General features: G+C 35.5%; 4 protein-coding genes across 7 annotated transcripts; 1 reads left to right on the top strand and 3 right to left on the bottom strand.

Annotated features, from left to right (window-relative positions):
• Positions 1 to 1,579: 1,579 nt before the first annotated feature.
• On the top strand, positions 1,580 to 3,709 carry LOC143468270 (uncharacterized). The gene is made up of 3 exons (XM_076965375.1): positions 1,580 to 1,868; positions 2,072 to 2,290; positions 2,403 to 3,709. Exons 1-3 carry the CDS (start codon positions 1,721 to 1,723, stop codon positions 3,086 to 3,088), a joined length of 1,053 nt encoding a protein of 350 aa, XP_076821490.1. The 5' UTR covers positions 1,580 to 1,720; the 3' UTR covers positions 3,089 to 3,709.
• A 121-nt stretch (positions 3,710 to 3,830) lies between these two features.
• LOC143468269 (DNA repair protein REV1-like) lies at positions 3,831 to 15,123 on the bottom strand. Of its 4 annotated transcripts, none has more exons than XM_076965373.1 (20): positions 14,983 to 15,123; positions 9,990 to 13,622; positions 9,633 to 9,841; positions 9,291 to 9,435; positions 8,732 to 8,836; positions 8,550 to 8,620; positions 8,235 to 8,479; positions 7,898 to 8,040; positions 7,446 to 7,660; positions 6,862 to 7,005; positions 6,619 to 6,755; positions 6,283 to 6,390; positions 5,927 to 6,136; positions 5,745 to 5,854; positions 5,600 to 5,661; positions 5,325 to 5,389; positions 5,115 to 5,216; positions 4,572 to 4,923; positions 4,302 to 4,461; positions 3,831 to 4,129 (listed from the first exon to the last, which is right to left on the bottom strand). In XM_076965373.1, the coding sequence occupies exons 2-20, from the start codon at positions 10,232 to 10,234 to the stop codon at positions 3,889 to 3,891; spliced, it is 3,069 nt and encodes a 1,022-aa protein (XP_076821488.1). In that variant the 5' UTR covers positions 10,235 to 13,622; positions 14,983 to 15,123; the 3' UTR covers positions 3,831 to 3,888. The 4 variants fall into 4 exon arrangements, 3 of the variants coding, with proteins under 3 accessions (XP_076821488.1, XP_076821487.1, XP_076821489.1); XM_076965372.1 differs by having other exon boundaries at positions 5,295 to 5,389; XR_013118982.1 differs by lacking the exon at positions 3,831 to 4,129 and having other exon boundaries at positions 4,321 to 4,461; positions 4,572 to 4,698; positions 4,773 to 4,923; positions 5,295 to 5,389.
• An 819-nt stretch (positions 15,124 to 15,942) lies between these two features.
• On the bottom strand, positions 15,943 to 17,342 carry LOC143468271 (putative thiopurine S-methyltransferase). Its single transcript, XM_076965376.1, has 2 exons — positions 16,588 to 17,342; positions 15,943 to 16,277 (listed from the first exon to the last, which is right to left on the bottom strand). The coding sequence occupies exon 1, from the start codon at positions 17,269 to 17,271 to the stop codon at positions 16,624 to 16,626; it is 648 nt and encodes a 215-aa protein (XP_076821491.1). The 5' UTR covers positions 17,272 to 17,342; the 3' UTR covers positions 15,943 to 16,277; positions 16,588 to 16,623.
• Positions 17,343 to 19,161: 1,819 nt separating this feature from the next.
• LOC143468272 (regulator of G-protein signaling 4-like) lies at positions 19,162 to 21,004 on the bottom strand. Its single transcript, XM_076965377.1, has 3 exons — positions 20,370 to 21,004; positions 20,101 to 20,264; positions 19,162 to 19,941 (listed from the first exon to the last, which is right to left on the bottom strand). Exons 1-3 carry the CDS (start codon positions 20,410 to 20,412, stop codon positions 19,654 to 19,656), a joined length of 495 nt encoding a protein of 164 aa, XP_076821492.1. The 5' UTR covers positions 20,413 to 21,004; the 3' UTR covers positions 19,162 to 19,653.
• Positions 21,005 to 22,947: the final 1,943 nt, after the last annotated feature.

Consider the following 22,947-nt stretch of genomic DNA (forward strand, 5'->3'; position numbering starts at 1 on the left):
TCCTTTAATTATCGCTAGAGCCCCGTTTACCAAGTTTTATTTTATGAATGTTTCGATTAATTTTACACATTTTCGAATTGTTGTTTAATACTTTGTATTGCATTGGCCGAATTGAGAACTGTTCACCAGGACCATTGAACAGGAGCATGCATTGTTCAGGCGTCGACGAGTCAACTCAACCGTTGTGTTTTACCGAGCGTACTCGTTTAAACCCAACCACTATTTGACACATTGACTTACAGCACAAATATTTTAAAACACCATGTCACTATATTCCTTTTATCGGCTTCAAACGAATTCATGAATCCAAACCGGTTGTATGGTTTCTACTCCTCCTTTAGCCTATACTTATTTGTATATTAACTCGATTACACCCTACCTTGTTACTTATTCATGGACGAAGTTTGTTATCGGTGACGAATAAGTAACTTTGAGTAAACAGAAAACCGGTAACCAACTTTACGCCGGTTATTGGATTAAGAGCACAACCAGGTTAAGAATTGAACCGGAAATTACGAACTTTACTCCACAGGTTAAGAATCATTGCTTTTGCCAAGTTATGATCGTTGAAGTAAATACCGCATTGCATTCTTTTCTATAACTTACCAAAAAGACAAAACATTCTTCTGTTTTTTATTTTTGCTTTATAATGTGAAACTCCTTGTAACTGGGGCGTAAAATCGCATAAAATCCTGCCTAATAGAGGGCAATTTGATTTGTCGACGGTCATGCCGAATAGGTTTGGTATTAAAGATTTTAAACCTCGCGGTGGATCCAATCGGGCTTAGCCTATCGAACCTCTTGTTAAAAATGAATTATTATATAAAAACTATACTTATGATTATGAAACACACGGTCGTTAAATATTATCCTATGCAGTGTAATTTTTCCAAAGTTACCACTTCAAATCCAAACGTTTCTCCCTGACATCATACTTGAAAAATTTTAAGCAATGGTTTCGTCAAACTTACGCTAACCCCATATGAATCGTATCATAGCTTGTAAGTGAAAACTGTTTCCTTAAACAGGTTTAATGCAAGCACACAGTTCTACTTTTTTGTTTATTTTTCTTTTGTTTCTTGGTTTTGGGCTGGATAAAATGAAGGCGCAAACGAAAACATGATTCTGTTGTTTGCATTATAAAGCACTTACCCCTTTTTGTCGTTCTCTATCGGTTTCATGTAACTCGATGTCAAAATGTGACACTCAAGTAAAATGATGTTTACCTATGACTCATAAGTTCTGAGTCGTTGAGCAGTTGTTTGTTGAAGATATATTATCCAGTATCAGTGTGACGAAAATATAAATGGTCTCACAAAAATTCCTTAAATTCCCTGCGCAAACAAAATGTTAAAAACAAACGATATTTCAGTCAAACAGAAAATATTGTTGCAAAAAAATGGTATAAAAGCAAAGCATTTTTAAGACGAGTGCCCATATCTGTTTTGGCGATTAGTAGGCCTACTTTCAATATGTGTCATTTCTCCAACTTGCAACGTAGAATACCAAAGTCGGGAAACAGGCCACCAACCGACAAATAAGCCATCGCAGCTTTTTTCTAAATAACAATCAAGGGCTATATATATTAAGAGGGAGTTCTTGCAATAGCAAATGTAGGTCTGCTGCACAGTCGCAAGTTTAACACAGTAATCTTACAATGGCCATTTGTTGGACCATTTAAAAGCAATTAAAACGTCATTCGTATGATGCAATTCCAGCGATGGCAACAACAGCGCAAAATATACGAGAAATAACTAGCGAAGATTTGGGAAGCGCAGAAACTGCCATCACCAAACGTAGTGAGATAGAAAAAGAAAGAAGAGTCTCTTCTTTTGGCATTAGAAGAAGTCCAAACTGGAGCACATCGGGTAAGGGCTAAAGATTGCTTAACGTACGGTTAAGCCTACGACTTATTATTTTATTTGTTTATTACTACTACTAGTAAATTTTCTAGTAAACTTACAAGCTACTGCAAACGTATACAACTTAAATACTAGTTAGTAGTAATTTTGGTTAAAATAAAATAACAAGTCTGATAGGACTCTATAAATATATGGCGTTTCATTTTTAGAAATTCAAATACTTTGCGACTTCGTGCGCGAAAATAAAGCCCAACTTTTTGGGATTGGTCAAGTAGGTGGAAAAAAAGGTATCAATGCTATAAAGAAAAAACACTGGGAACTCTGTGCTGCCATGATCAACACCAAAGCGGGAAAAAGTCGGCACTGGAGTCAAGTACGAAAAAAATGGAAAGATTTGTCTTATTTTGCTCGCAGCTGTCAAAAGAAGGGTAATTTTCTGATATTCTATAACAAATTAGAGAGCAGTATTCTCAAGGAAACAGAGGCCTAGTCACTGTTTCGATATATAACATGAAGTAAGCACAATATCTTTTATTGCAGAAGAGAAAATGCATGAAAGTGGTAAAGCCAACGGTAAGTTTGGAGAAGGGAGCATCATAAACGGCGACGATCTTTTTGCTGATGACATTAACAGCTTTCCATCTAACGACAGCGTTGCAAATGAAACTGAAATTTCCAATCATTCTGACGAATCAATCACGATGTCTTCATCGGCTGCAACATCACCATTTTCCACTTCCGATGGCAGTGTTAAATCGGAAAGGGATATCACAAACACAATTAATGATATTGAGTTTTGCTTTCAGCCTGATGTTCCAAGTTCGTTAAATCAACAGCAAAATCAAGCTGATAGTCCTTGTATTCAACCCACCGAAACTGTCAGAGCTAAAAAAGTTGCAAGTCCGTTTCAACAGCGATCGTGTTGTTGCGCTAACAGCAATGATCAGATTGATAATGATCGAAGATGCAAAGGTGCATCGCAGATGACCCCGTACCAGGAGTCGATCTTGCAAATCACAAAGGAGCAACTGGTTGTACAACGTAAATTTTTGAGGTGTGCGAGGGATATTGTTCACTGGACTCGCAGAATCGGTTCGAGTTTGACGAAGCTAAAACGGCGCAGTGGAGAAAGTTTGGTCCAGCCGCCGAAACGCTACAGGCGCGAAGAACTTTCTCGAACAAGATGGAGGCATGAATCGGAAACAAGCGACCCGGAATACTTCTAACTGCTTGCAAGCCGTAGCTGAGTCATGGCAAAAACAGTTTACTGCCAGTTTTAAGGTTATCGTACATAAACATTTTGTGCACACTCTTTCTGAATGGTGTTTGTAATAAAAAGGTTGGCTTCGGTCAACCGTAAGCTGCACGTTAGTGTGTTTGTACATAGTGAAAGAACGTGACATCGATAAGCTTTTTGTGTATATTGCCTATTGTTTATGAAGTTCAATTAGCCTGGAATAATGCAAAGTGCCGTAAAATTGTTGCCTGGTTTCTTAGAAAAACCCGCGCGAGTAAACTACTTGTATTACCCTTGGTTAATTATTTCCAGGCTTTGTTTTTGAACAATTGCCATACGCAAATGGCGGAAACATTAAGCGGCGAGCAACCAGAAACAAATCGCAAACATGAATGGCAGCAGAAGTGCGAGAGTGGTGCCATTTAACTTTCTATATGTGTTGCCATTTACAATGAACATTTGACACAACTGTAAAAACCTTATAGTAAAATGGTCTTTCCTGTGTGTTTCTGAAGCCTTTAATACAATACCGCAATCACAGTTTGCCAACAAATAGCTTGTCAATGGAAGCTGCTATTGCGCAATTTGCTGTTGCCCACTGTTTTTACCATGCTGTTGAAAACAATTATGCTTTTTTTGGATTCCACAAATAAGTAAAACAAGAAAACCTTTCCTGACAACACCATCGCATCGTTTTCTCCGAGGTTTGATGCAATAAAATAGAAAAAAAATAAATTAAAACAACGACTTTATTGCACAAGGTCAGCGGATACAACAACTACAAAAAAATTAAGCGATGTCTTCTATGTCTAAAGCAACACCAGTGTAGTTTGCTTTTACAACATCCTGCAAACTAGAAGTTATCTGCTCGTAGGCGCTAATCCATGACGTCACAACACCGTCATTTTCAATAAAAGTTCCCATGATATCACAGTTTTCCATGACGTTTATAATGGAACGACGTAATGTACGCACGAGCAAGTGAACTCCTTCTAAGTCACGAGACTCCGTAACCAAACGACGGAGATACCTGAATCAAAACGACACTTAACAAAGATTCAATGAACCATTAAATGTTTTGACATATCTTTAATGTATGTTACACGCTTGTACGTGTAGATTACAACACATCATAAACCGAGTATAACACCAAGAATAGTTGTGGGTTAACGTCAAAACACCCCAGCACACTTCCAACTCACCCAGCAACATCCAATATATCGGACTCAAGCGGCGGAGATTCGCCGTGAGCTTCAGTCCATTTTCGAATAATGTCACGTGACTCTTTGACCGTGGTGGCTCCACCCAGCGATGGCGGAGATCGTGCAGCGACATCAGTAGCCGTTGGAGGTTCTGGGGAAGCTTAAATGCACATTGCACGGGTTATGCTTTTAGACCAGCTATCATCAGTGTATATAATCGATACAGAAATAACTAACGCAACATATGCAGCTGTGTGATTACAATCTCACCAGAATCGAGTTCCTGAAACTTTTCTTCCAGAACGACCCGGGAATTAGACCTTCTTTTTGCTTCAGTGTGTGCAGGAATAGGTGATGATGTCATTGGACCCAGGTTATCCGAGAACTTCCCAGGGGGCTTTTTGATAACGGAAAACATTTCTGTTATGAGCTTGTTCGGGCTCCCCTTTAATGTTTTCGTAGGGCGCTTACGTTTGGAGGGGGACTTTTTGTGTGCTGCTACATTTTTGGACTGGTTCCCCATTGTTCTAGCAACATTGCCTGAGGTACGACCGGATTTTGATTTCGAAGATTTACCGACGACATCGTTTGACGTCTCGACATTAATAACGTCTTCTGGGACCTAAAATGGCAAAATATTCTTACCTTAAAATTACTTTGTGCACACAAACTACAAACAACATTGTCCGCTTTGATAAAAATATTGTTTAGTGAAGACGTCTTGCAATAAAAAGAAATGCAAACGCATTACCAAGTCATTGTATCATGAACTTTACGTAAGGTTATGATATGTAAGGAAGGTTGCATACGTACCCTGGTGCCCTGTAGCGCCAACTGCTGACCTTTTATATCTTTTTCAACCTCTTGGCGGATGTCGTCTGGTAAAGCATCGAGAAAACTTGTGCTGATGCCTTTCTGCACGTAAAGTTGGAGAACATAAACAACACGTATACATTGCTGTATGACGTTAGTTATGACAAACTATTAACTGACATTTTCGGTACGTTTATTCAGAGATAATACATTAGTTTGGACGCTACTGTCTAGTCCTTGGTTGCTCTCGCAGTTGTTCACGTTGGGAACTTCATCTAGAAAAGTTTGACATAATATCAAGTAAATGAACTATGGTGTGCACTATCACAGTTTTATAAGTTTTTTTTACTCTTAGTGTCTTATCTATACTCAATGCTCCTACGAAGCTCAGTGGTAACCACAACGGTACGTTCGCAAATGTGTTTTAACAGGAGATTTTACAAGATTAATAAGAATGCTCTCATTTCAAGGCAACTGCGTCATACCGTCTGAATCTATGATGATGCAATCTTCAGCTTTAACAAGTTTGGTTTTGCTGTCCTCTTCTCTAAACACAATAATAAAACAAATAAATCCAGTATCTAAGAAAATAACAATTTAATTAATCTAACAATATCCTCTTCCGCTTACTTGGGTTTCATAAACTTGCCGATGGCGGATTTATGAACATCAATTTTGGCAGCTGCAGACTGAAGTTGTGTTAACTGAATTCCAATCCCACGCAAATCGGGTATGTTGGTCTTCATGTGAAAAAATTAGACTCAGTTAGCCTCATAATGAAATCACATTTTTCATATTATTTTAACAGATACCTGGAGGCTTTTCATGAGAATGATCGCTTCTCTCTTTATGACATCACAATCATCAGTAAAGAAGTCGAGACTTTTACATTTGGACAGACTCTGACATACACCATGCCCACCATACTTAGCCGTTTCAACTGGTGCATTGGGAAGACGAACCATTATTTTTAAGGTGACTTTCTTGCCAACCATCTGAGCTTTCTTCAAACGATCACTAACCTGATTGTACAGTTATCACTCATAACAACCACATTAATAACGTTAAAAAAATTATAATTTCAGATTTGATTAGGTAAAACATTTTTTACTGAAGAAACATTCAAAATATAACAAACAAACTGTAAAAGCTATGCGATTATAAGAACCTCTTTGGCAAGATTGCCGAGAAAGGTTTTCATTTCCTCTTCAGTAGTCAATCTAATTCCGTAATTAACGTCTGCCGAAACTGACTTTCTTTCCTTAGACTGACAAACCTACAACATAAATTTATTAAAGATAAAGAAATGCTATAATTATATGTAATAAATAAGCGAAAATTAGAAACTTTTGAATACTTCGCTTGCTACAGCCCATGGTATAGGTATCATCTCACATCTGCTTTTAAAGGCTACACCAATGTCATTGCAAAAAATATCACATACCACATCATATACGGTAATTTGATCGTAGAAAAACTACAATATTTATGTATCTCTTTTCACCTCTCTTTTGTCCACACCTCGGCACAAATCATACAACTTTTGTCCATTCTTTACACCAAATTCTTTCTTAAGAATTGACAACGAAATCAATTTTAAATCTCCACACGTTTTCACACCAAGTTCTTGCAAGCGTGATGCTGAAATAAGTTATTATTAAAACGAAGTTTAATAAACGGCCTTCATAAAATGTCAGCAGACCTAACAAATCTTAAAAATGGCGAAACATCCATCCTAGCAGCATACCTGTGGACCTTCCAACACCAGGAAGATCTTTAACTTTCTGGTCATGAATAAAAAAATCGACTTGATTGGATTTAACTTCATGTAGGCCATTTGGCTTACCAACCCTGGTAGCCATCCTTGCAATGCTGATACTGGGAGCAATACCTGCAAATTACAATTGACTACCGATGTGATATTCATGAAACTATTAAAGATAAACATGTCCTAGCCCATTGCAAACAAATTGTCAATGGTGACTTTTCAGCTGTATAGACTCAAGTTAATCAAATCTTAACTATTATTATTATTGCACGACTTGTAGCAGCATTCAAAGTGACAATTTTCTTTTAGGTTTTAATAAACGCAGCTGTTACTGAAAACAAATTGCAAAGAATTTACTGATGGTGGCTGAACTGTGCTAACCCAGTATATAGTAAAATATAAAAACAGAATATAAGGTGGCACTCTATAGGGTTAACTTTTATTTTAAATTTTAATTCTGCTACACGGGCTTTCGCAAGCATTAGCTTGCTTCATCAGGTGTATAGTAAGAAATGGCAAAAGAATTTACCATTAGAGTTACCTAATAATACTCAAGGTATTACCAGCTGATGCATTGCATCCAGTCTCATCCTTAATTTTCTGCCGAATATGCTGAACAATTGTTGATGGAGACAGGCCAGTATCTGCCACCAGATGAGTGATATCTAATAAAGCTTCATCACAACTAACAGCTTCTATTGACTTTGTGTAAGAAGTTAAAACAGTATATAGTTTCTGTGATGCTTGCCGATACGCGCCAAAATCATAAGGAATTGCTCTGAATATAAAGAAAACGTAAAACAATAATAAAAACATGTTTATCCAAGTATTTTACTGGAGAAAAATCTTTACACAGTAAATGCAAAAATAAAATTTGACAGTGAAAAACACATTACAGAATAAGATATCTAAGTACTAAGTAAATACCTTCATTATGGTATATTTAACGCACTAAAACCTGATGTATTTATGTTAACATAAATAAATTTTATATTAGTGTACTTTGAGTTCTTACACGAGGTCAGGACATAGTTCAATAGCTTTCCCGTAAAACATTCCGTTTTTCAGACCTACCCTCCTTGCTTCATAATTGCAAGATGCAATTTCTGAGTATGAGGAGACAGTGTTGGCTGCTGTCTTACTGCCAGTATCCTTTGGCTGGTCACAAAAAGCAAAACAAACAATTGGATTTAGTGTGTATTATGTTGGAAGATAGTAATGACATAAATACACTTGGAAATTGATACGGTAGAAATAACGGGCCAACAATGATGTAAATAATTTGAAAACATTATCTTGAGCACATTATGGGCACATTTTCATTAATTTTGAACGAAGTAGCGAACGCTTACTAGCTTTTCTTGACACTCCGTCTCTCTCTTTTTCTTGTCAAGTTTCTGGTGATAGTAGTTCATTTCAAATTCTGGATCAGTACCAGGACGTTGTTGAAAAGTGGCTGGAGCATTTGCCGAATGATGAGTGACAGCCACAGGCAATCCAGCTAAATGAGGTCTTGAGAGCAAGCCAACAGAGACAAAGAAACAATCCATATCAATGTGCACGATGTATTTTCCTCTTGTTGTTGAACAACCGGGTCCTACAAAATAAAAATATATTCATACAAGGCAACACATCAATCTGGCCATGCTAAGGATATGGGTCAAAACCTGGAGTTGTTGTAGCAATTTTCCTCAATTCATTAAAGCCTGCGAGGTTAGCATTTTCATTTGATAAAGACCTATAAACAGACTTAGAGTGAATGATGTTGAAATCCAGTTCACACATTTATCTAACAAGCCAACATCACTAAAACCCGAAACAGCTTTTATTTGGTGAATGACAGCTTTACCTCACGTAATCAGCTAATTCAGTCCTCCAAGTGGAAAGAAAATGTAGACGAGAATGAGAATAAAAGTCGGATAAGAAAGTGGAATCAGTAGTTGACACAATTGTCCTGAAGAACAACAACACTGCTATTTATATTTTCAAAAAGCTATACACACAACATCAGTTAATACTAGAGTAATGTTTTGTCTCCACCTTAAACTGAACGCCATGCAATCATAATTCCAAGTTCCAACCACACAATTATTCCAATTTTGTTTAATACTATTCCCAAAATGAGCACAAACTCTCAAAATTACCCAAGCTAAATTTCAAATATTGACTAAGTTTAATTTTTGTGAGATATTCTCCTGGGGAGTGGGATTATTACCATATCAGAATAGGTAAGACATAGGTGGTCAAGAACAAATTACAAGATTTAAAAATATATCTTATTCTTACGTAAAAATAGTCTTCAAAATGGCACAAAATGTACAGGTTTAGTATCGGTAGCACTGTCAAATATAACTAAATACAAAAATTTATTGCAGTGCCTTTTCAGATAATCTAAAGACCGCTAGAACCTTGAAGATGACATAGTTTCCATTTTCTTTGAAGTTGAAGGAGCATATGGAGGTGGAGTTTCACGAGTTGAGGAATTACCGTCATCGGGGAAAGTTTGTGTTTCTGACATGCTGCGATCAGTTGAAATCAGTCTGCTTTCTTTAACTGAAATAAATTCATGAAGATTGTAATTTTATAAGTAACAATACAAAGAATTTAAACTTTCTAAGAAAATATTTTTATTCAAGCTATCATTAATTATTTACATTGCTAAAACTTATATCGGCATATTTCTCAAAAGTTTATAAAAGAAGTAAATCTATTAATATTTCCACTAAAAAATAATTACTGGTAGTTTGTACCAAATATGCTGTTATTAGACATTCCAGTTAAAGTAGTTTGCATGCGGCTGACACCCCTTGCAGCAACAATATATGGTTGAATTGGCAGTTGTTTTCCTTCCTTTATACAATCAACAACCCATTCAGGTCGAACTATCTTCTGATTTGGCCTTAAATCTTTAGTTTTTGCACGGGGCAAATTCGTTGCAATTATGTGGGTGGTACCTGTACTGAAAGTTGCATGCAATCAAAGTTAAAAAATAATAATATAACACCCTACTAGTATAGATTTCAATATTTTACATATGTATAGTCGGATACGATAGAAGTATACTTTAGCATGATAACAAAATTTTCCATTGTCAATGGATGGCACACCTCGAGTAGTAAGCATGGTATCTTCCACCATGTTGCGCCATTAATGCTTTCAACTGATCCGCTGTTGGACTTGTGTATCCATCAACGTGTATTGCAACCCCTTCAAATATTGATGAGAGCTTTCCAAGGCGTTCACTTTGTTTTGTAAATTGTTCCTCCAATTTTTGTAATTTTGCATTCATGTATCCACCTCTTTCACCCCAACCATCATCAGACTGTACTTTTAAAAATCCACGACCTCCCATTTTATAAAATGACTAACAATAAATAAGAATGCAAAGCAAAAATTTCATCACAAAAATATCTGATTTATTACCTAAAAGAAAAACAGTGTCATACAAATTAAACTAGCATTACGTGTGTTAAATAGTAGTTAAGTAATATTGGAGTCTTCATCCTTCATCCAACTGAGGTAAGTCTTTGTATAGCTTGTGGATGATTTTATATTGCGTTAGCATCTGTGCATTTTCTTACTGTTGTTGGTTTTTAATTTTTATGTTGTCTTGCGTGAATCTGAAATTGTTTGTAAGAACCACTGAACAGGAGTTATAGCTGTTAATGCCTTGCTTAAGTATGTGATGGTTGAGCCACTCCATTGGACAATCTTACTTTTAACTTTTTTTGTTGTATTTAAATTTTTTCATTGGTTACTTTCCTTTATAAACATTTGCACTTTTAACCACATGGTATTTATTACATTATGACTGTTAGTTTGATTAAGTTTACATTGTTTAGATTTGCTAATGAGGTGATATCAATTTTTACCTGTTGGCTGTGCTGCTGCTGAGCAAGTGAAAGTGAAATGTACACGCAGCCTTCAATGATATATGGAGTCAGATATACGTCTTTTCAGGTATCATCATCTTGCAACAATTGCAGACGGCCACAAGGGTATTCAAATGGTATCTAATGTTGGAATAATTCAAAGCAAGCCCACCGCTTTACCTGCTCGTCTACTAAGCCAAGTTAGCCAACACCAACCCAAATATAATGCACAAACATGGATGATTTTTGTTATTATCATGAAGCTTTTGGTGGTATGGTCAACGGTAAAAACATTGGAATAATTATAACAACTTTTAATTATTTCATTTAAGCAAAAATGAGTTGATTTCTTTTGTTCACCAGCAAGCTAAAAAAATTAAAGCTTGATTTTCTTGCTCATTAAGCACTTTGATTTTCTAAACTGAGCAAAGTTAACAGATTTATGTTTGCAAAAATGTTATAAATTGTATTCTCACAAATTTGATTCTTTTTCAATTTAGCAAATTTCTAATTAGTATGTTTTATAGTTAAGACTTAACTTTAATCTAGTATTTCAATTTGAATGTTACATTTTAAGTCCTGACTAAAAATTACAAGTGTGTGCCTATTCGAAAACAATTTCTTTGGGAAAAGTACGACAAAAAACATTCTCAAGATTTGGTAAACAACTTTATAACTTTATACTAACTTTTACGTAATATATATAATAAAATTTGTTTTCAGATCATGTTTAATTAATGGTTAAAAGTACATTGTGATTTCTGTTTGAGTAACCAGTTAGGAGCAGTAAATATATATAGTTAAGCTTTTAAGTAGGCGATGTCAGAGGTTCAAAAGAACCCAATCAACAGCAGTATACATCTCATGAAAAACAATTTTTAATTTTTAAAAACAGTTTGATTGAAATTCCAGTTGCCTGTTCTTCATTGATGAAATTCCACCATAAGCAGCGAATGGCTGGTGGCACTCTTTTTAAATTCACCCTGATGAGTGCCAATGACAATAACTCTTTTATAGCATTATCTTAAATAGCCGTAATGATTTTCTTTATTGCTTAGCCAGTTTGACATGTGTTTAAACAAATTTGCTTTGTGCGTTTATCGAAATAAGTATTCAAGTTAAACTTCCCGAGGCCAAAAAATGTAATCAACATCACCTGTAAAGTCATTGCATGGGTCTTTGCATAAGTAAAATGAAGAGGGGCATACATACTGTATAGTGCATACCTATGCCAGAGTTACTCCACTCTACAATAAGTTTCACTACAAAATTTATCATTTAGCAATGATTCCAGTAGTTTAAAATACTTTAAGGAGTGGAAGAAAGTGCAAAAGTGCAAGAAATTACTGCGATTGTATGATTAGAAATTTATTAAATAATTTGGATTATTCCCAGATAAGAATTAATGTAGGGAGTCTTCTTATTTATTGCTGACGACTGATGAGATACTTTTTAAAAGGAAAAAAATTAGCATTGCCATTTATATAACACAGAATCGGTACTGGTGGATCAACAATGAAAAGCCTTGTAAAATGTTAAGTGTTCATTATTTTAAGTCTTGCTGTATCAACTTGTAACGTTCAAAGTGGTAGTTTTTGGCACGTCAGTGATTTTCGCAACAATATTTATTATATACTACTCCCAAATGAAGTAGATACAAATAAAATGTGTCCATCTTTTTATAACTATCCTTCTATTGATTCTGGCCCTTGGAATGACTCCAAGTAAGTTTGTTTATGATCTTTTGAGGTGCACTAAGAATGTGGTATATTGACTGTCTTTTCAATCAAGCTCTCCATATAAGGCCAATGCTGGCAACAATGTCATTTGGAGTTGAAGGCATTTCATTCTTTGGCAAATAATCATGATTTCCGAGAACAGAAAAAACCTGATTAAGGAAGCATGAAACCTCTTTTATATAATTCTTAAGATTTCTTATTATGATGTTTATGTACAGGTGGTTATTTAAAGCGTAGCATTAGAATATACTTAAACAGCAGGAAAAGCTTCTTGAATGATAGATGTAAATTCCGATATGATATGAAGCATTAAGCTAACATTGAGATTCTTCTCTTCTTCATATGCATGAAATACATCACCACTATATTATAATCAGTTTAAATGTTGCTTGAGTACTTTTAAATTTTGTCACTGGTCACTGCCATCTGGCTTACGCCGCCCACAAGATGAAATATTGGTATGGTTCAATGGACTTCATTGTATGAATAGATGAATCGACTAGATGTTTACAAGTTGCGCACAAATGAGTAGCCGTGATGCAATAACAATACCAAGGCTTTGATAACCTATTTAAAAAATTTTGAGATGCTACTGTAAGTTGGTATTTAAGCCTATGCATGAGTACCCAATCTCTTTCTATCTCTTTAGAAAGCAATTAAGTTATCTATATTTTGTGATATTGTAGTAAAATACCTTCTCAGACACCTGCTTCTGAACATGTTATCCAATGTCATTTATACGAGTCGAGCTGATGTAAGGCACGTTGACGTCAGGCAGACGCGCAAAGTCGCTTTCCTTTTTTGCTTTTCCAAGCCAGAGATAAGCATGTTACCAAAGCGAGATAAACTCGCTTAAAGGCGTTATAAATGTAAAAAGGGTACGTAATAATGCATGGACAATAAAAGGCCTCGAAAAATTGAACGTATGCTTTTTTAATTGCTTGGTTGCAAAAATGGGAATTCCCTGTAATTAGCCAGCGATGACGTAACTCTCTACCCAAGCATCAAATCCTGGCTCCAACACTGGTGCACAGTCATTACATGACCTTATACTAACAATCAAAGCATCAGAAACAAGTGATTGCAAATCAAGCAATTGTCCATGTAAAGATGGTACACTGCAGTGGTACTCGCTTTACGGTGTACCGACACTTAATCACGCGACACTTAATCACGCGACACTTAATCACGCGACGCTTAATCACCGACACATAATCACTAGGACATTTAATCACGCGACACACAATCACTAGGACATTTAATCACGCGACACATAATCACTAGGACATTTAATCACGCGACTTGGATACTTAATCACGTGACATTTAATCACGCGACACATAATCACTTGGATGCGACTGCCAAAGGCTTCGTTGGTCTTTCTTTTAGAACTCCCCGACAATTGTTTTGACTCCGTTGCGCCGGTTTCTCTATAATGTTTCTTTAAATCAACACCAGCTTCATAAAGTCTAATTGTTACATTGTCCGAAAGCATAACCTATGTAATATCTAACATTATTCTACTGTATTGTCACCGAAGCTCTTGACCAAAGTACCATCAAAACGTTACACCGTAAAATACAATGCTACTTGAAACTGTGTCAGAGCGTCGGTTTTGGAACTCTGGAACAATGCCAATGAATGAATTATTACAATTTACTATCACGACCGGTTTACAATTTACTATCACGGCTTTGGCAAGACAGGCTATCAGTCAAATGAAGGTGAATATGGGTGAACTGTCAGCCAGTACAAGCAACGTCATCGGGTCTGTAAGCAGAGACTTGGAACCAGGTGTACTCATGGCGCTGCCAAAAAAGCAATCTTTGAAGCGGACCTTGCAGAGAAAACGTCGCGATATGCTGACTGCACACTGTACGGCCGCTCTACAGTCTCCGATGGATACTAATTTCACAATACCAGAAACATTCCAGCGCATGATTTTGCACGACTCTGGACCTGGAAACAATCGTCTGATTCTTCTTGGCAGCAGGGATCTGCTAGACGGTTTGGCCAGAGCGAAATTGTGGCTAGCTGATGGAACGTTCAAGGTTGTACCGTCTTTGTTCTTTCAACTGTACACAGTACATTTTGAACTTGTTCCCGGTCTTATTCCTGCAGCAGTTTACTGCCTCGTTCAAAATAAAACGCGAGCAACGTACGATCGCATCCTTGATGCAATTAAAACAATGATCCCCACTGCTGTACAAGGCACTGAAACTGCGCGTGCAAAACACAGTTGACCGTTATCTGTCAAGCGAGATTTTAGTCTATCTTCGTGCAGTTGCTTACATTTCCCATGCATAACATTGCTGTAAATTGTAAATTTAAAAAAATATTGTAAATGTGTGATTAAATGTCGCGTGATTAAATGTCCTAGTGATTATGTGTCGCGTGATAAAATGTCGCGTGATTAAATGTCCTAGTGATTATGTGTCGGTGATTAAGCGTCGCGTGATTAATTGTCGCGTGATTAAGTGTCACCAAACCTCGCTTTACAACACTGTATCCTACCAAAAGGGTTACTGTGATTTAATTTGCCAGTAAAATTTCATTTGTGCCATGCAAGCAATTGACCATCAGTTGTATCAACACTGCATTAGCGCATTACCATGCAGTGAGTTTGAAAAGCTTTCTCCTTGTTGATTTTTATGTTGTACATAGTTTAAATAAAACTACACTCAAGTGTTACATGTTTTACTGAGTCCAGTAAACGAATCAGGTAAACAAGTCCATTCAAGTTTTGAAAATAGCAAGCAAGAAAACAAAGCAAGTGTTAAGCATTGTAAGCAATAACATCTCCACTACGTATGTCATGTAATCTCATGTTTATAACGTTTGAAATAAAATTCCTGTAAATACATAAGTGTTATATATATAACACTTACAACTATTACAAGCAAGTTTACAACATTTTTGTCAAATCAAAAGTTATATATATATATATATATATATATATATATGCCAAAAAAATTGGTTGCAATATCCAATACCAACATATATATAGTATCTATATATATATAAACACAGTTACATATAGAATTTTTACAAATCTTGCTTAAAATCTATTAGTGATAAAGAACTGAACTGATAAGGTTTTAAGAATCAAAAATAAACATAGATGTCTTTCACTGTTAGCAGTTCTTTATAAAGTTTTTTTAAATGTTAAGAGATGCCAAAGATCATGGACAAAACTGGTGGAAGTGCTGCACAAGTTATTGGTATATGTAACACTAAGTCACAACAAAGCACCAATATTACTTTGCAAACAGAATAGGATATCCTTAAAGTTTGGTCTGGGACAGTATAGGAAATCTCATTAAACATGCAGTGTATCACAACTTACCTAACTGAAGTCAGTTTTGTTGCAGAATGTGCAAAAAATATCCATTTAAAATTAAGTATATATATGTTAACAAACGATTGCTGCAGCATTTTACTAAATTGCCCTATTTATCAAATAAAGGGTAACAGTTATTGAAAGCATATTCAGCGCAAAGCATATCGATTATAATCAATTATAATCTATTATAAATTATCAATTATGTAATAAATTCCAAGCAAAATATTAAACTATCCACTATAATCCACACAAATACATAGTACAAATCAAATACATAAACCAGACAAATTACAGACAGAATACATTTCAATGCAGACAAATGCTATACAAATACAAAAATTTAAAAAATATTTATTAAATACAATAAATCTTGCCTATAACGACATTTCAATGAGATTTGGTAAAACTGCTGTTATACGAAAACTGTCAATTTGTCAAGACCTAAAAAAATCTTATTAAATGCGTTGCATTTAGTTTTACTGCAACAATAATTTCAAAAATCATTACATATATAGTTGGAAAATATTTGCATAATTATAGGTTTGTAAATACATTAATATATATATAGTTGAACAATTAATTATGTTAAAAAAGGTATTGGAAAATATTATGAAAATAAACGAAAGCATGAGAGATATATAATTCATTTGTTACACTATAACTGCAAGTCTTAAATCTATTTATAACGTCAAAATTTTGAGTTCTGGTATAGCCTCATGCATAATTTTAGAACTCAAAGAGATATACATACCTAATATTAACTTTATAGAGTGCAAGTTTCAGTGGTTTATGGAAAAGTAAGTAAGAAATTTGAGACTTCAACGTTGTGAAAATTTTTATTGGGCTCCAATGTCTCCAAATTTGTTATCTTGAAGTGAGATCCAAATGTATTTTCCATATCTTCCTGAGATATTGAATGAGGAGGTCCTTTCCAATTCGGATCAGGAAAACGACACGAATTTAGAAGATATTTTCCATTCGGCTTTAAAACATCTTTGATAACCTTTGCATAGTCACCATGTTGAGATGGATTTACGGCAACGAAACCTCCTCTGTCCCATATCCCATCAAATTTACCAGTAACTTGAGAACCAAGAGCAAAGAAATCTCCCTTGTAAATGGTAATCTTTATGTCTGTGGCTTCATAGATGTCAAACTCATGGCCAGAGCTGTTGACAGTTTTGCATGTGAAAGCTATAGAATGCTCCTTGAAGAAGTCGAGTATAGCTATCTCAGAAAACTCACATCCAACAACATCATGGCCCTTCTCACTCAAATAGTTCATATCCAAGGTCTTCCCACATAGAGGAAGATATATCCGACTATTTACACTAAACACGTTCTTTTCATGCTTCACCAAATGTGGGTGGACCGAATTTTGATGAAATCGAATATTATTTGTCTCCCACATTTTTAGCCAATCATTTGCTTCCATTTTGGCAGCACTTAGCTTTCCTACAGCACTAAAGCAAAATAAGACAAAAATTACCTAAAAACAAATCCTAGTCTCAGAAACTCACTATAATAACTTCTAAATGCATGTCACTTATATGGTGATATCATGGTAACAGGTGGTTTTATCCTCAAACTGGAAAAATTCTTTGTACGACTTAAACTTGGCAATGATTCCTAATCGCTACGAGAGCCTTGATTACTGAGTTTGCCTTTCGTGCGAGTTCAGTTGGATAAATTGCTTTTTCTAACAAATTTGGAATTGTTAACCAAACCACTAAATAGAAGTGTCGTTGATACCTTGCTTAAGAGTATTACATTCAAGATTGGAAAGTTTGTTGTTTATGGCAGAGAAATTTCTCGTGCAACAAACTCAAAAGATAGCGATTTTATGCACAAATTGTTCTGAAAAGAGCATGGCTGTGCAACTTTTTTATTTTGCAAAAGAATCTTATAGGTAAGATTTTTTTCTAGTTATTTGCATTATCATTGCCAGTTTTATTATGAAACTACACTACATTTGTATAAATGGCCCACGCCCCACACTTAGGAACATATTTTTAAGAGGAATCTGTGCAATGACAAGAACAATGCATGGAATTATAAATGTCATACAGTTCAGGGATTTTTTATACTTCGCCCACTATAGTCTGATATGTTAGTGGAAGGTGTGGGACATACACATGATACTCATTAACGTGATTGCCAAAGTTTTTACACAATTCTGACAATTGAAAATAAATAAATCACATAAAGCTTGAAAGCCGATTTCATATATATATGCATAGTAACTAAACAAAAAATCTCTTCAATACACGCTAAAGTTTGTGTCTTTGCAAGCACGATTTCTATAGTTGAAAACTGTCATACTTTCCAGAATGGTGCACTTCTGCGCTTACCATTGCAAACTTTTCATTCGAGATTACAACAGTAGCATAACTGGGAATTGAAACCGATTTGCATTTATATTTACAAATCAAGCACGCACACCACTCTTCCACCTGGCCGATTTAGCTTATTATGAAACATATCTGACATATAGTCCCCGATTAATGACTGTAAGTGCAGCTGTTTCCAAGGAAATGCGTCAATTGAAAAAAACGCCAATTGGGAAAATTTTATGCGGCATGACATCGTTTAGTCATGTAACCAAATACAGTAGAAGCATCATGCCAAAAGTTTTCAGCAGGCGTTTGGATCAAAAAATAAGATTTCTATGATTTTGTTAGGCTCTTAGTCTTACGTAAGGTTTGAAAAAAAAAACTTTTTAGACCAATCAGAGGGCAGCATGGTTGGTGTTGTTTTCTAGCCTGGGAATTCCCCTAGCATTTGACACACATTTTAAATTTCCAGGTTGCTCGGAAAACTTGGATAAAAATAGACACGAAAAAGTAAGAAATGTGTATTTTTAGGCTCAAAAATCCACTTTTGACTTTGGGCCAATGTAACGGTAAGTAAAAATATTGGAATGACTTAGCATCTAAGTTTGTTTTGTCGCTTTTTTTTTCTTTACAATTTCAAACTTTTTCTTGAGCACTGTAGTAAAATTCAGATATAAAGAATATATGTGCAAACTTTAGGCTGGCAAGCACGCACCTTCTGTAGTCAAGCAATGAATGTTTAAATTAAAACAGTGCCTTCATTGCACTAACTTCGGTCGAGTAAAACTCGGTGCCTTCATCGCAACTCCATATACGAAGCCAACAAGCCATCTTTTACACCACTTTTAGTTCGCCATATATGTACCGGTACCGTGTTAAGCAGTTTTAACGTTTAGGTTAACCGCTTTTCTTGTAAAGATCGGCCAACAACTCAATAAACATGCAATTTTGTCACTTTGTAATATATTTTATTACTCACACAATTACCCATTAACATATCAAAATACGTATTAGCTTGTAAGTTTATTAATAGCTAATGGTACTTTCTAGAAAGCAGTTAAGAGCGACAGCGTCATAATTTTAACTTAAACAAAGTATGTAACTTATAACAACCACAAAAACCTAAACGTTAAACACATTTTTGGAGAAGTTGATTGAAAGCGAAACTTGTGACATTATAGACGACACATACCAGTTGTTAAGCACCATTTTTGTTCATTTAAATGAATTCTCGTAAAGTTACATCCCAAGGGCTCGTATAGCATACCACACTATTGCATACATTATGCATTATTGCACATCTCATAACATGCGACGTTAAATACAATATATAAAGGTCAAGTTCACACAAGTTTCATTTATTTCTATCTTTCACACAACCTGGACAACAAAGAGAAGTGCTAAAAATTTGCTCGATAATATAGCAATAGTCGTTCAAGGAAAATATTAACATTTTTAAATGACTCAAATCATTTTTCGGCCAGTTAGTTTTTATACAAATTCTTATTGTATCTATCTGTAGATTCTAAAACAACCATGATATTTAGTTTGAGCTTATAACTAAAAACAATAATTATGCACTTCACATCAGCCATAAAAGACAGCCCAAAACTATTTGACTTCATACAATTCGTTTTGTCGGCCATGTATCGCCGAAAGGGATCTCGTTCCATCAGTTCAAAAATATTTTTCTGGGCAACATCGAACGTTGTTTCATCAGGCTGCAATAATCTTTGTAAAGTTTCGTTCATAGCATCGGCATCAAGATTTACCTGGCAATGCAGAATAACGTTTAAATCGTAAGACGATCCCAACGTAAAGCCTATATGTAACAAGGCACACTGATTTTACAGCCGATTGCAAAGGCTCTGTTGTGAAATAATTTCAATCTTAACGTACAGTTTGGCATACCCATAGATTAACCAACTTACTTGGTTGGGAGCATCCTCGTGAATGTAAGTTTTGTATATTACAACGCCCAATTTGTCCTGCTTCTTGAGGGTGCAATTTTTATACATTTCGACGGCCAACCAAAAATCAAGATTTTCCTGACTGAACTCTTTTTGAAGAAAGCGACGAAATGACTTCAAACAAGCTGTTGGAAAAAGAGCATATATGAAGCTAATTTTAGTTTATTTCATCTTTCAAAGACCAAATTTTTTGAGCTGCCAGAAACAAAAATTGTTACAAATAGTCTTACATGGCTTTTTCAAAAACTCTTCAAATCCCGTTGTCCTTGACATGATGAGAAATGAGCTGGGTAGCCTATGCTGTATGTTATATCCAATAACACTGAATACCTGCCTTTTGTTGTTAGCCTAAACTGTTGAGAGATGAATTTCAGAGTCTATCTCGTGATACTTTCCAGTAAAATTTATACACAAAATCTTGTATCTGCCATTGTTGAGCTTGAAATCTTACTGTAGCGTAACTATAGGTAAGTTACTTTTATATACCTTGCGTTATAGAAATAGTCATGGGTAGAAACAAATATAGACAGAAAGCTTTATCTGGAAGTTTTAAAAATATCTACTAATTGTTTTACGTATACTTGTCGAAATGAATCAACATCTCGACCAGACAACGACATGGTATAACCCAATATAACAGTGAGGAGAAATTCAGCTATAGTCACGTGAAAAACAACGTAAGTTGGACCTTCTCTCCTAACGACGCAAATCATTTGCATAAGGATTATATAGGCCCACTGGGATTTGAATACTGAATCTTAGTCAAGGTAAGACCGACTATAGAACTCTCGGGAACGTTTCCAACTCAACACATAGCGAGATCTTTCCGCCGTTCTATCAACAGAATAATTGAATTTAACGGACTATGTTAAATTTCAGACATACACTATGTGGGCCTAGTTAATTGATTCATGCTACATGCGACATGTTTCAATTTCAGACGACCGAAACATATAAGCAATAAACAAAAAAAATAAAAACATTGTGTAATTAATTAAGTTGTCGGTGACGATTGAATTAAGTTGATATATTTTTCCTGAGGGAACTTATATTCCTTTGACGTCATGTGCTTATGACTATGCCACGCGAAGAATTATTACTATAATAGGCTATGATAATTGAGAAAGTAAGCACAATGTCATATAATGGATTTAGTTCAGTCAAACATAGCTTTTCTAAACCGAGTTTAGAACGACGAGTAATTTACGTATGGATGGGAGTAACTATTCACACTTGACGCACACTTCATCTACAGACCTTTCTACAAAACATTCAAGACCTGCTTATGTGTAAGCCTTCGTAAATGGTGTTGTTTCAATTAACGCAGCACCATCAAAGTGGGTTTGTTAGCTTGGATTCAAAAGCTTTACAAACAATGTCATCACCTCAGTTGATGGACAGCGACAGCAGTGAACGCGGCTTGGAGGTTTGCGTCACTATTGTCTCCATGAAAGCTACAAGCGTTCTTTTTACTATTATCTTTAAAGATAGAATAAAGTCCAAAAACTTTCACCAAATGTAAAAGTTTATAAACCTTTCTGAAAACCATAATGAAATATTTTTGCATCACGTAAGAGTTCTATTTTAAAGCTTTTGACGCCCAAGAAGTCCAGATTTTAAACCAAATGAAAATATTTTGCTTTAACTCCAATTTAGTGCGGTTGGGAAATAACTAACAGTTTTCACAAGTTATAGTGTGAAGAGAATAGTCTTAACCCTATTGATACCATGTTCACCATATCGTTTGTATAAGCACGTGTGTGCTGCAGCGGCGCACCTTTGGTTGTAATGCATGTTACTTGAAAACTACACGTCGTAGAACAATTGGGTTTTCACAAGTTAAAAAAAAAGTTTTTTGACCTTTGGTTTGTTGAATGATACTAATGTTGCGGAAAGCACGCCTAGTGCAAAACGCCAAATTTTACACCCAGCTCAGTTTCTCCTTTATTTCTTTAACTTGCCGCGCTACCGCTGGTTTGCATTTCATGCATATTACGCGCTGCATAAACTATGCGACAGAAAAGCGAGAAAGTAGACCAACGCGAGGGGGGAGGGGGCATACCACCGCCCAGCACGAGAGAGAAAACGATCTTTTGTATGAACTGTGATGGCGTGAAAGCTGGCGGCAATTACAAATTTTGACAACCTGACCCAAATATTAACAAGCCAATAATTAAAACTAGGTCAACATAGAACGTAGTAAGCATCATTTTGATATAAATATGTTAATATCTCACAAAATACAAAACCTAATCTTATCAAAGTTGCAAAGTCGGATTGCCGGTAAAATTTCAGGAGTCATAAAATCTCAGTTTTTTTGATCAAGAAACATCCCTACAAATCAAGGCAAATCAGCCACTCTTAAGTATATAAACTGCTGAGCAACATACAAGAAATTTAGCAAACAAACACCTTGGTTTATTAAAAATATGTTTTGTCGTGAAATAATGTAATTAATTGATTCCAATTAACGAAGGAATAATGAAAAATTGCGTTGGCAGGTAAGTCTCCTAATGTGAAGCCGCACTTCAAATTCTTAAACCAATAATAGCCGTATAGCCTATCTACGCTTGTCCTATCAAACAATCCAAATATTTTAATATGATTTATAGGGAATGTGTTGATTAAATATTTAAAAAACAAGGAATTTTTATTACGCCTTTGGGGAAATACTGTTTGTGAATATTCCGTCCGCATTTGGTTTTATATTAAATGGTAGACAAAAAAATCCGTACAAGCTTATTGGTACCTTTTAGCCCCAGGCCCATCACGGTCTTAATACGGCTCTTAACGTCACCGTACAACAGT

The sequence above is a fragment of the Clavelina lepadiformis genome, chromosome 8 (genome assembly GCF_947623445.1).
Source record: "Clavelina lepadiformis chromosome 8, kaClaLepa1.1, whole genome shotgun sequence".
NCBI lineage: Eukaryota > Metazoa > Chordata > Ascidiacea > Aplousobranchia > Clavelinidae > Clavelina > Clavelina lepadiformis.

Bases quoted from the DNA above. Each gene is read 5' to 3' on its own strand.
- LOC143468270 (XM_076965375.1), top strand. From the start codon at position 1,721: ATGGCAACAACAGCGCAAAATATACGAGAAATAACTAGCGAAGATTTG. The intron at 1,869-2,071 runs GTAAGGGCTAAA...TTTCATTTTTAG, and splicing joins TCCAAACTGGAGCACATCGG to AAATTCAAATACTTTGCGAC. The intron at 2,291-2,402 runs GTAATTTTCTGA...CTTTTATTGCAG, and splicing joins TCGCAGCTGTCAAAAGAAGG to AAGAGAAAATGCATGAAAGT.
- LOC143468272 (XM_076965377.1), bottom strand. From the start codon at position 20,412: ATGTCAAGGACAACGGGATTTGAAGAGTTTTTGAAAAAGCCAT. The intron at 20,265-20,369 runs GTAAGACTATTT...TTTTTCCAACAG, and splicing joins AGAGTTTTTGAAAAAGCCAT to CTTGTTTGAAGTCATTTCGT. The intron at 19,942-20,100 runs GTAAGTTGGTTA...CTGCATTGCCAG, and splicing joins ACGAGGATGCTCCCAACCAA to GTAAATCTTGATGCCGATGC.
- LOC143468271 (XM_076965376.1), bottom strand. From the start codon at position 17,271: ATGGAAGCAAATGATTGGCTAAAAATGTGGGAGACAAATAATATTCGA.
- LOC143468269 (XM_076965372.1), bottom strand. From the start codon at position 10,234: ATGGGAGGTCGTGGATTTTTAAAAGTACAGTCTGATGATGGTTGGGGT. The intron at 8,621-8,731 runs GTAAAGCTGTCA...GTCTGTTTATAG, and splicing joins GAATTAGCTGATTACGTGAG to GTCTTTATCAAATGAAAATG. The intron at 5,217-5,294 runs GTCAGTTAATAG...CTTTACGTGCAG, and splicing joins TGAATAAACGTACCGAAAAT to AAAGGCATCAGCACAAGTTT.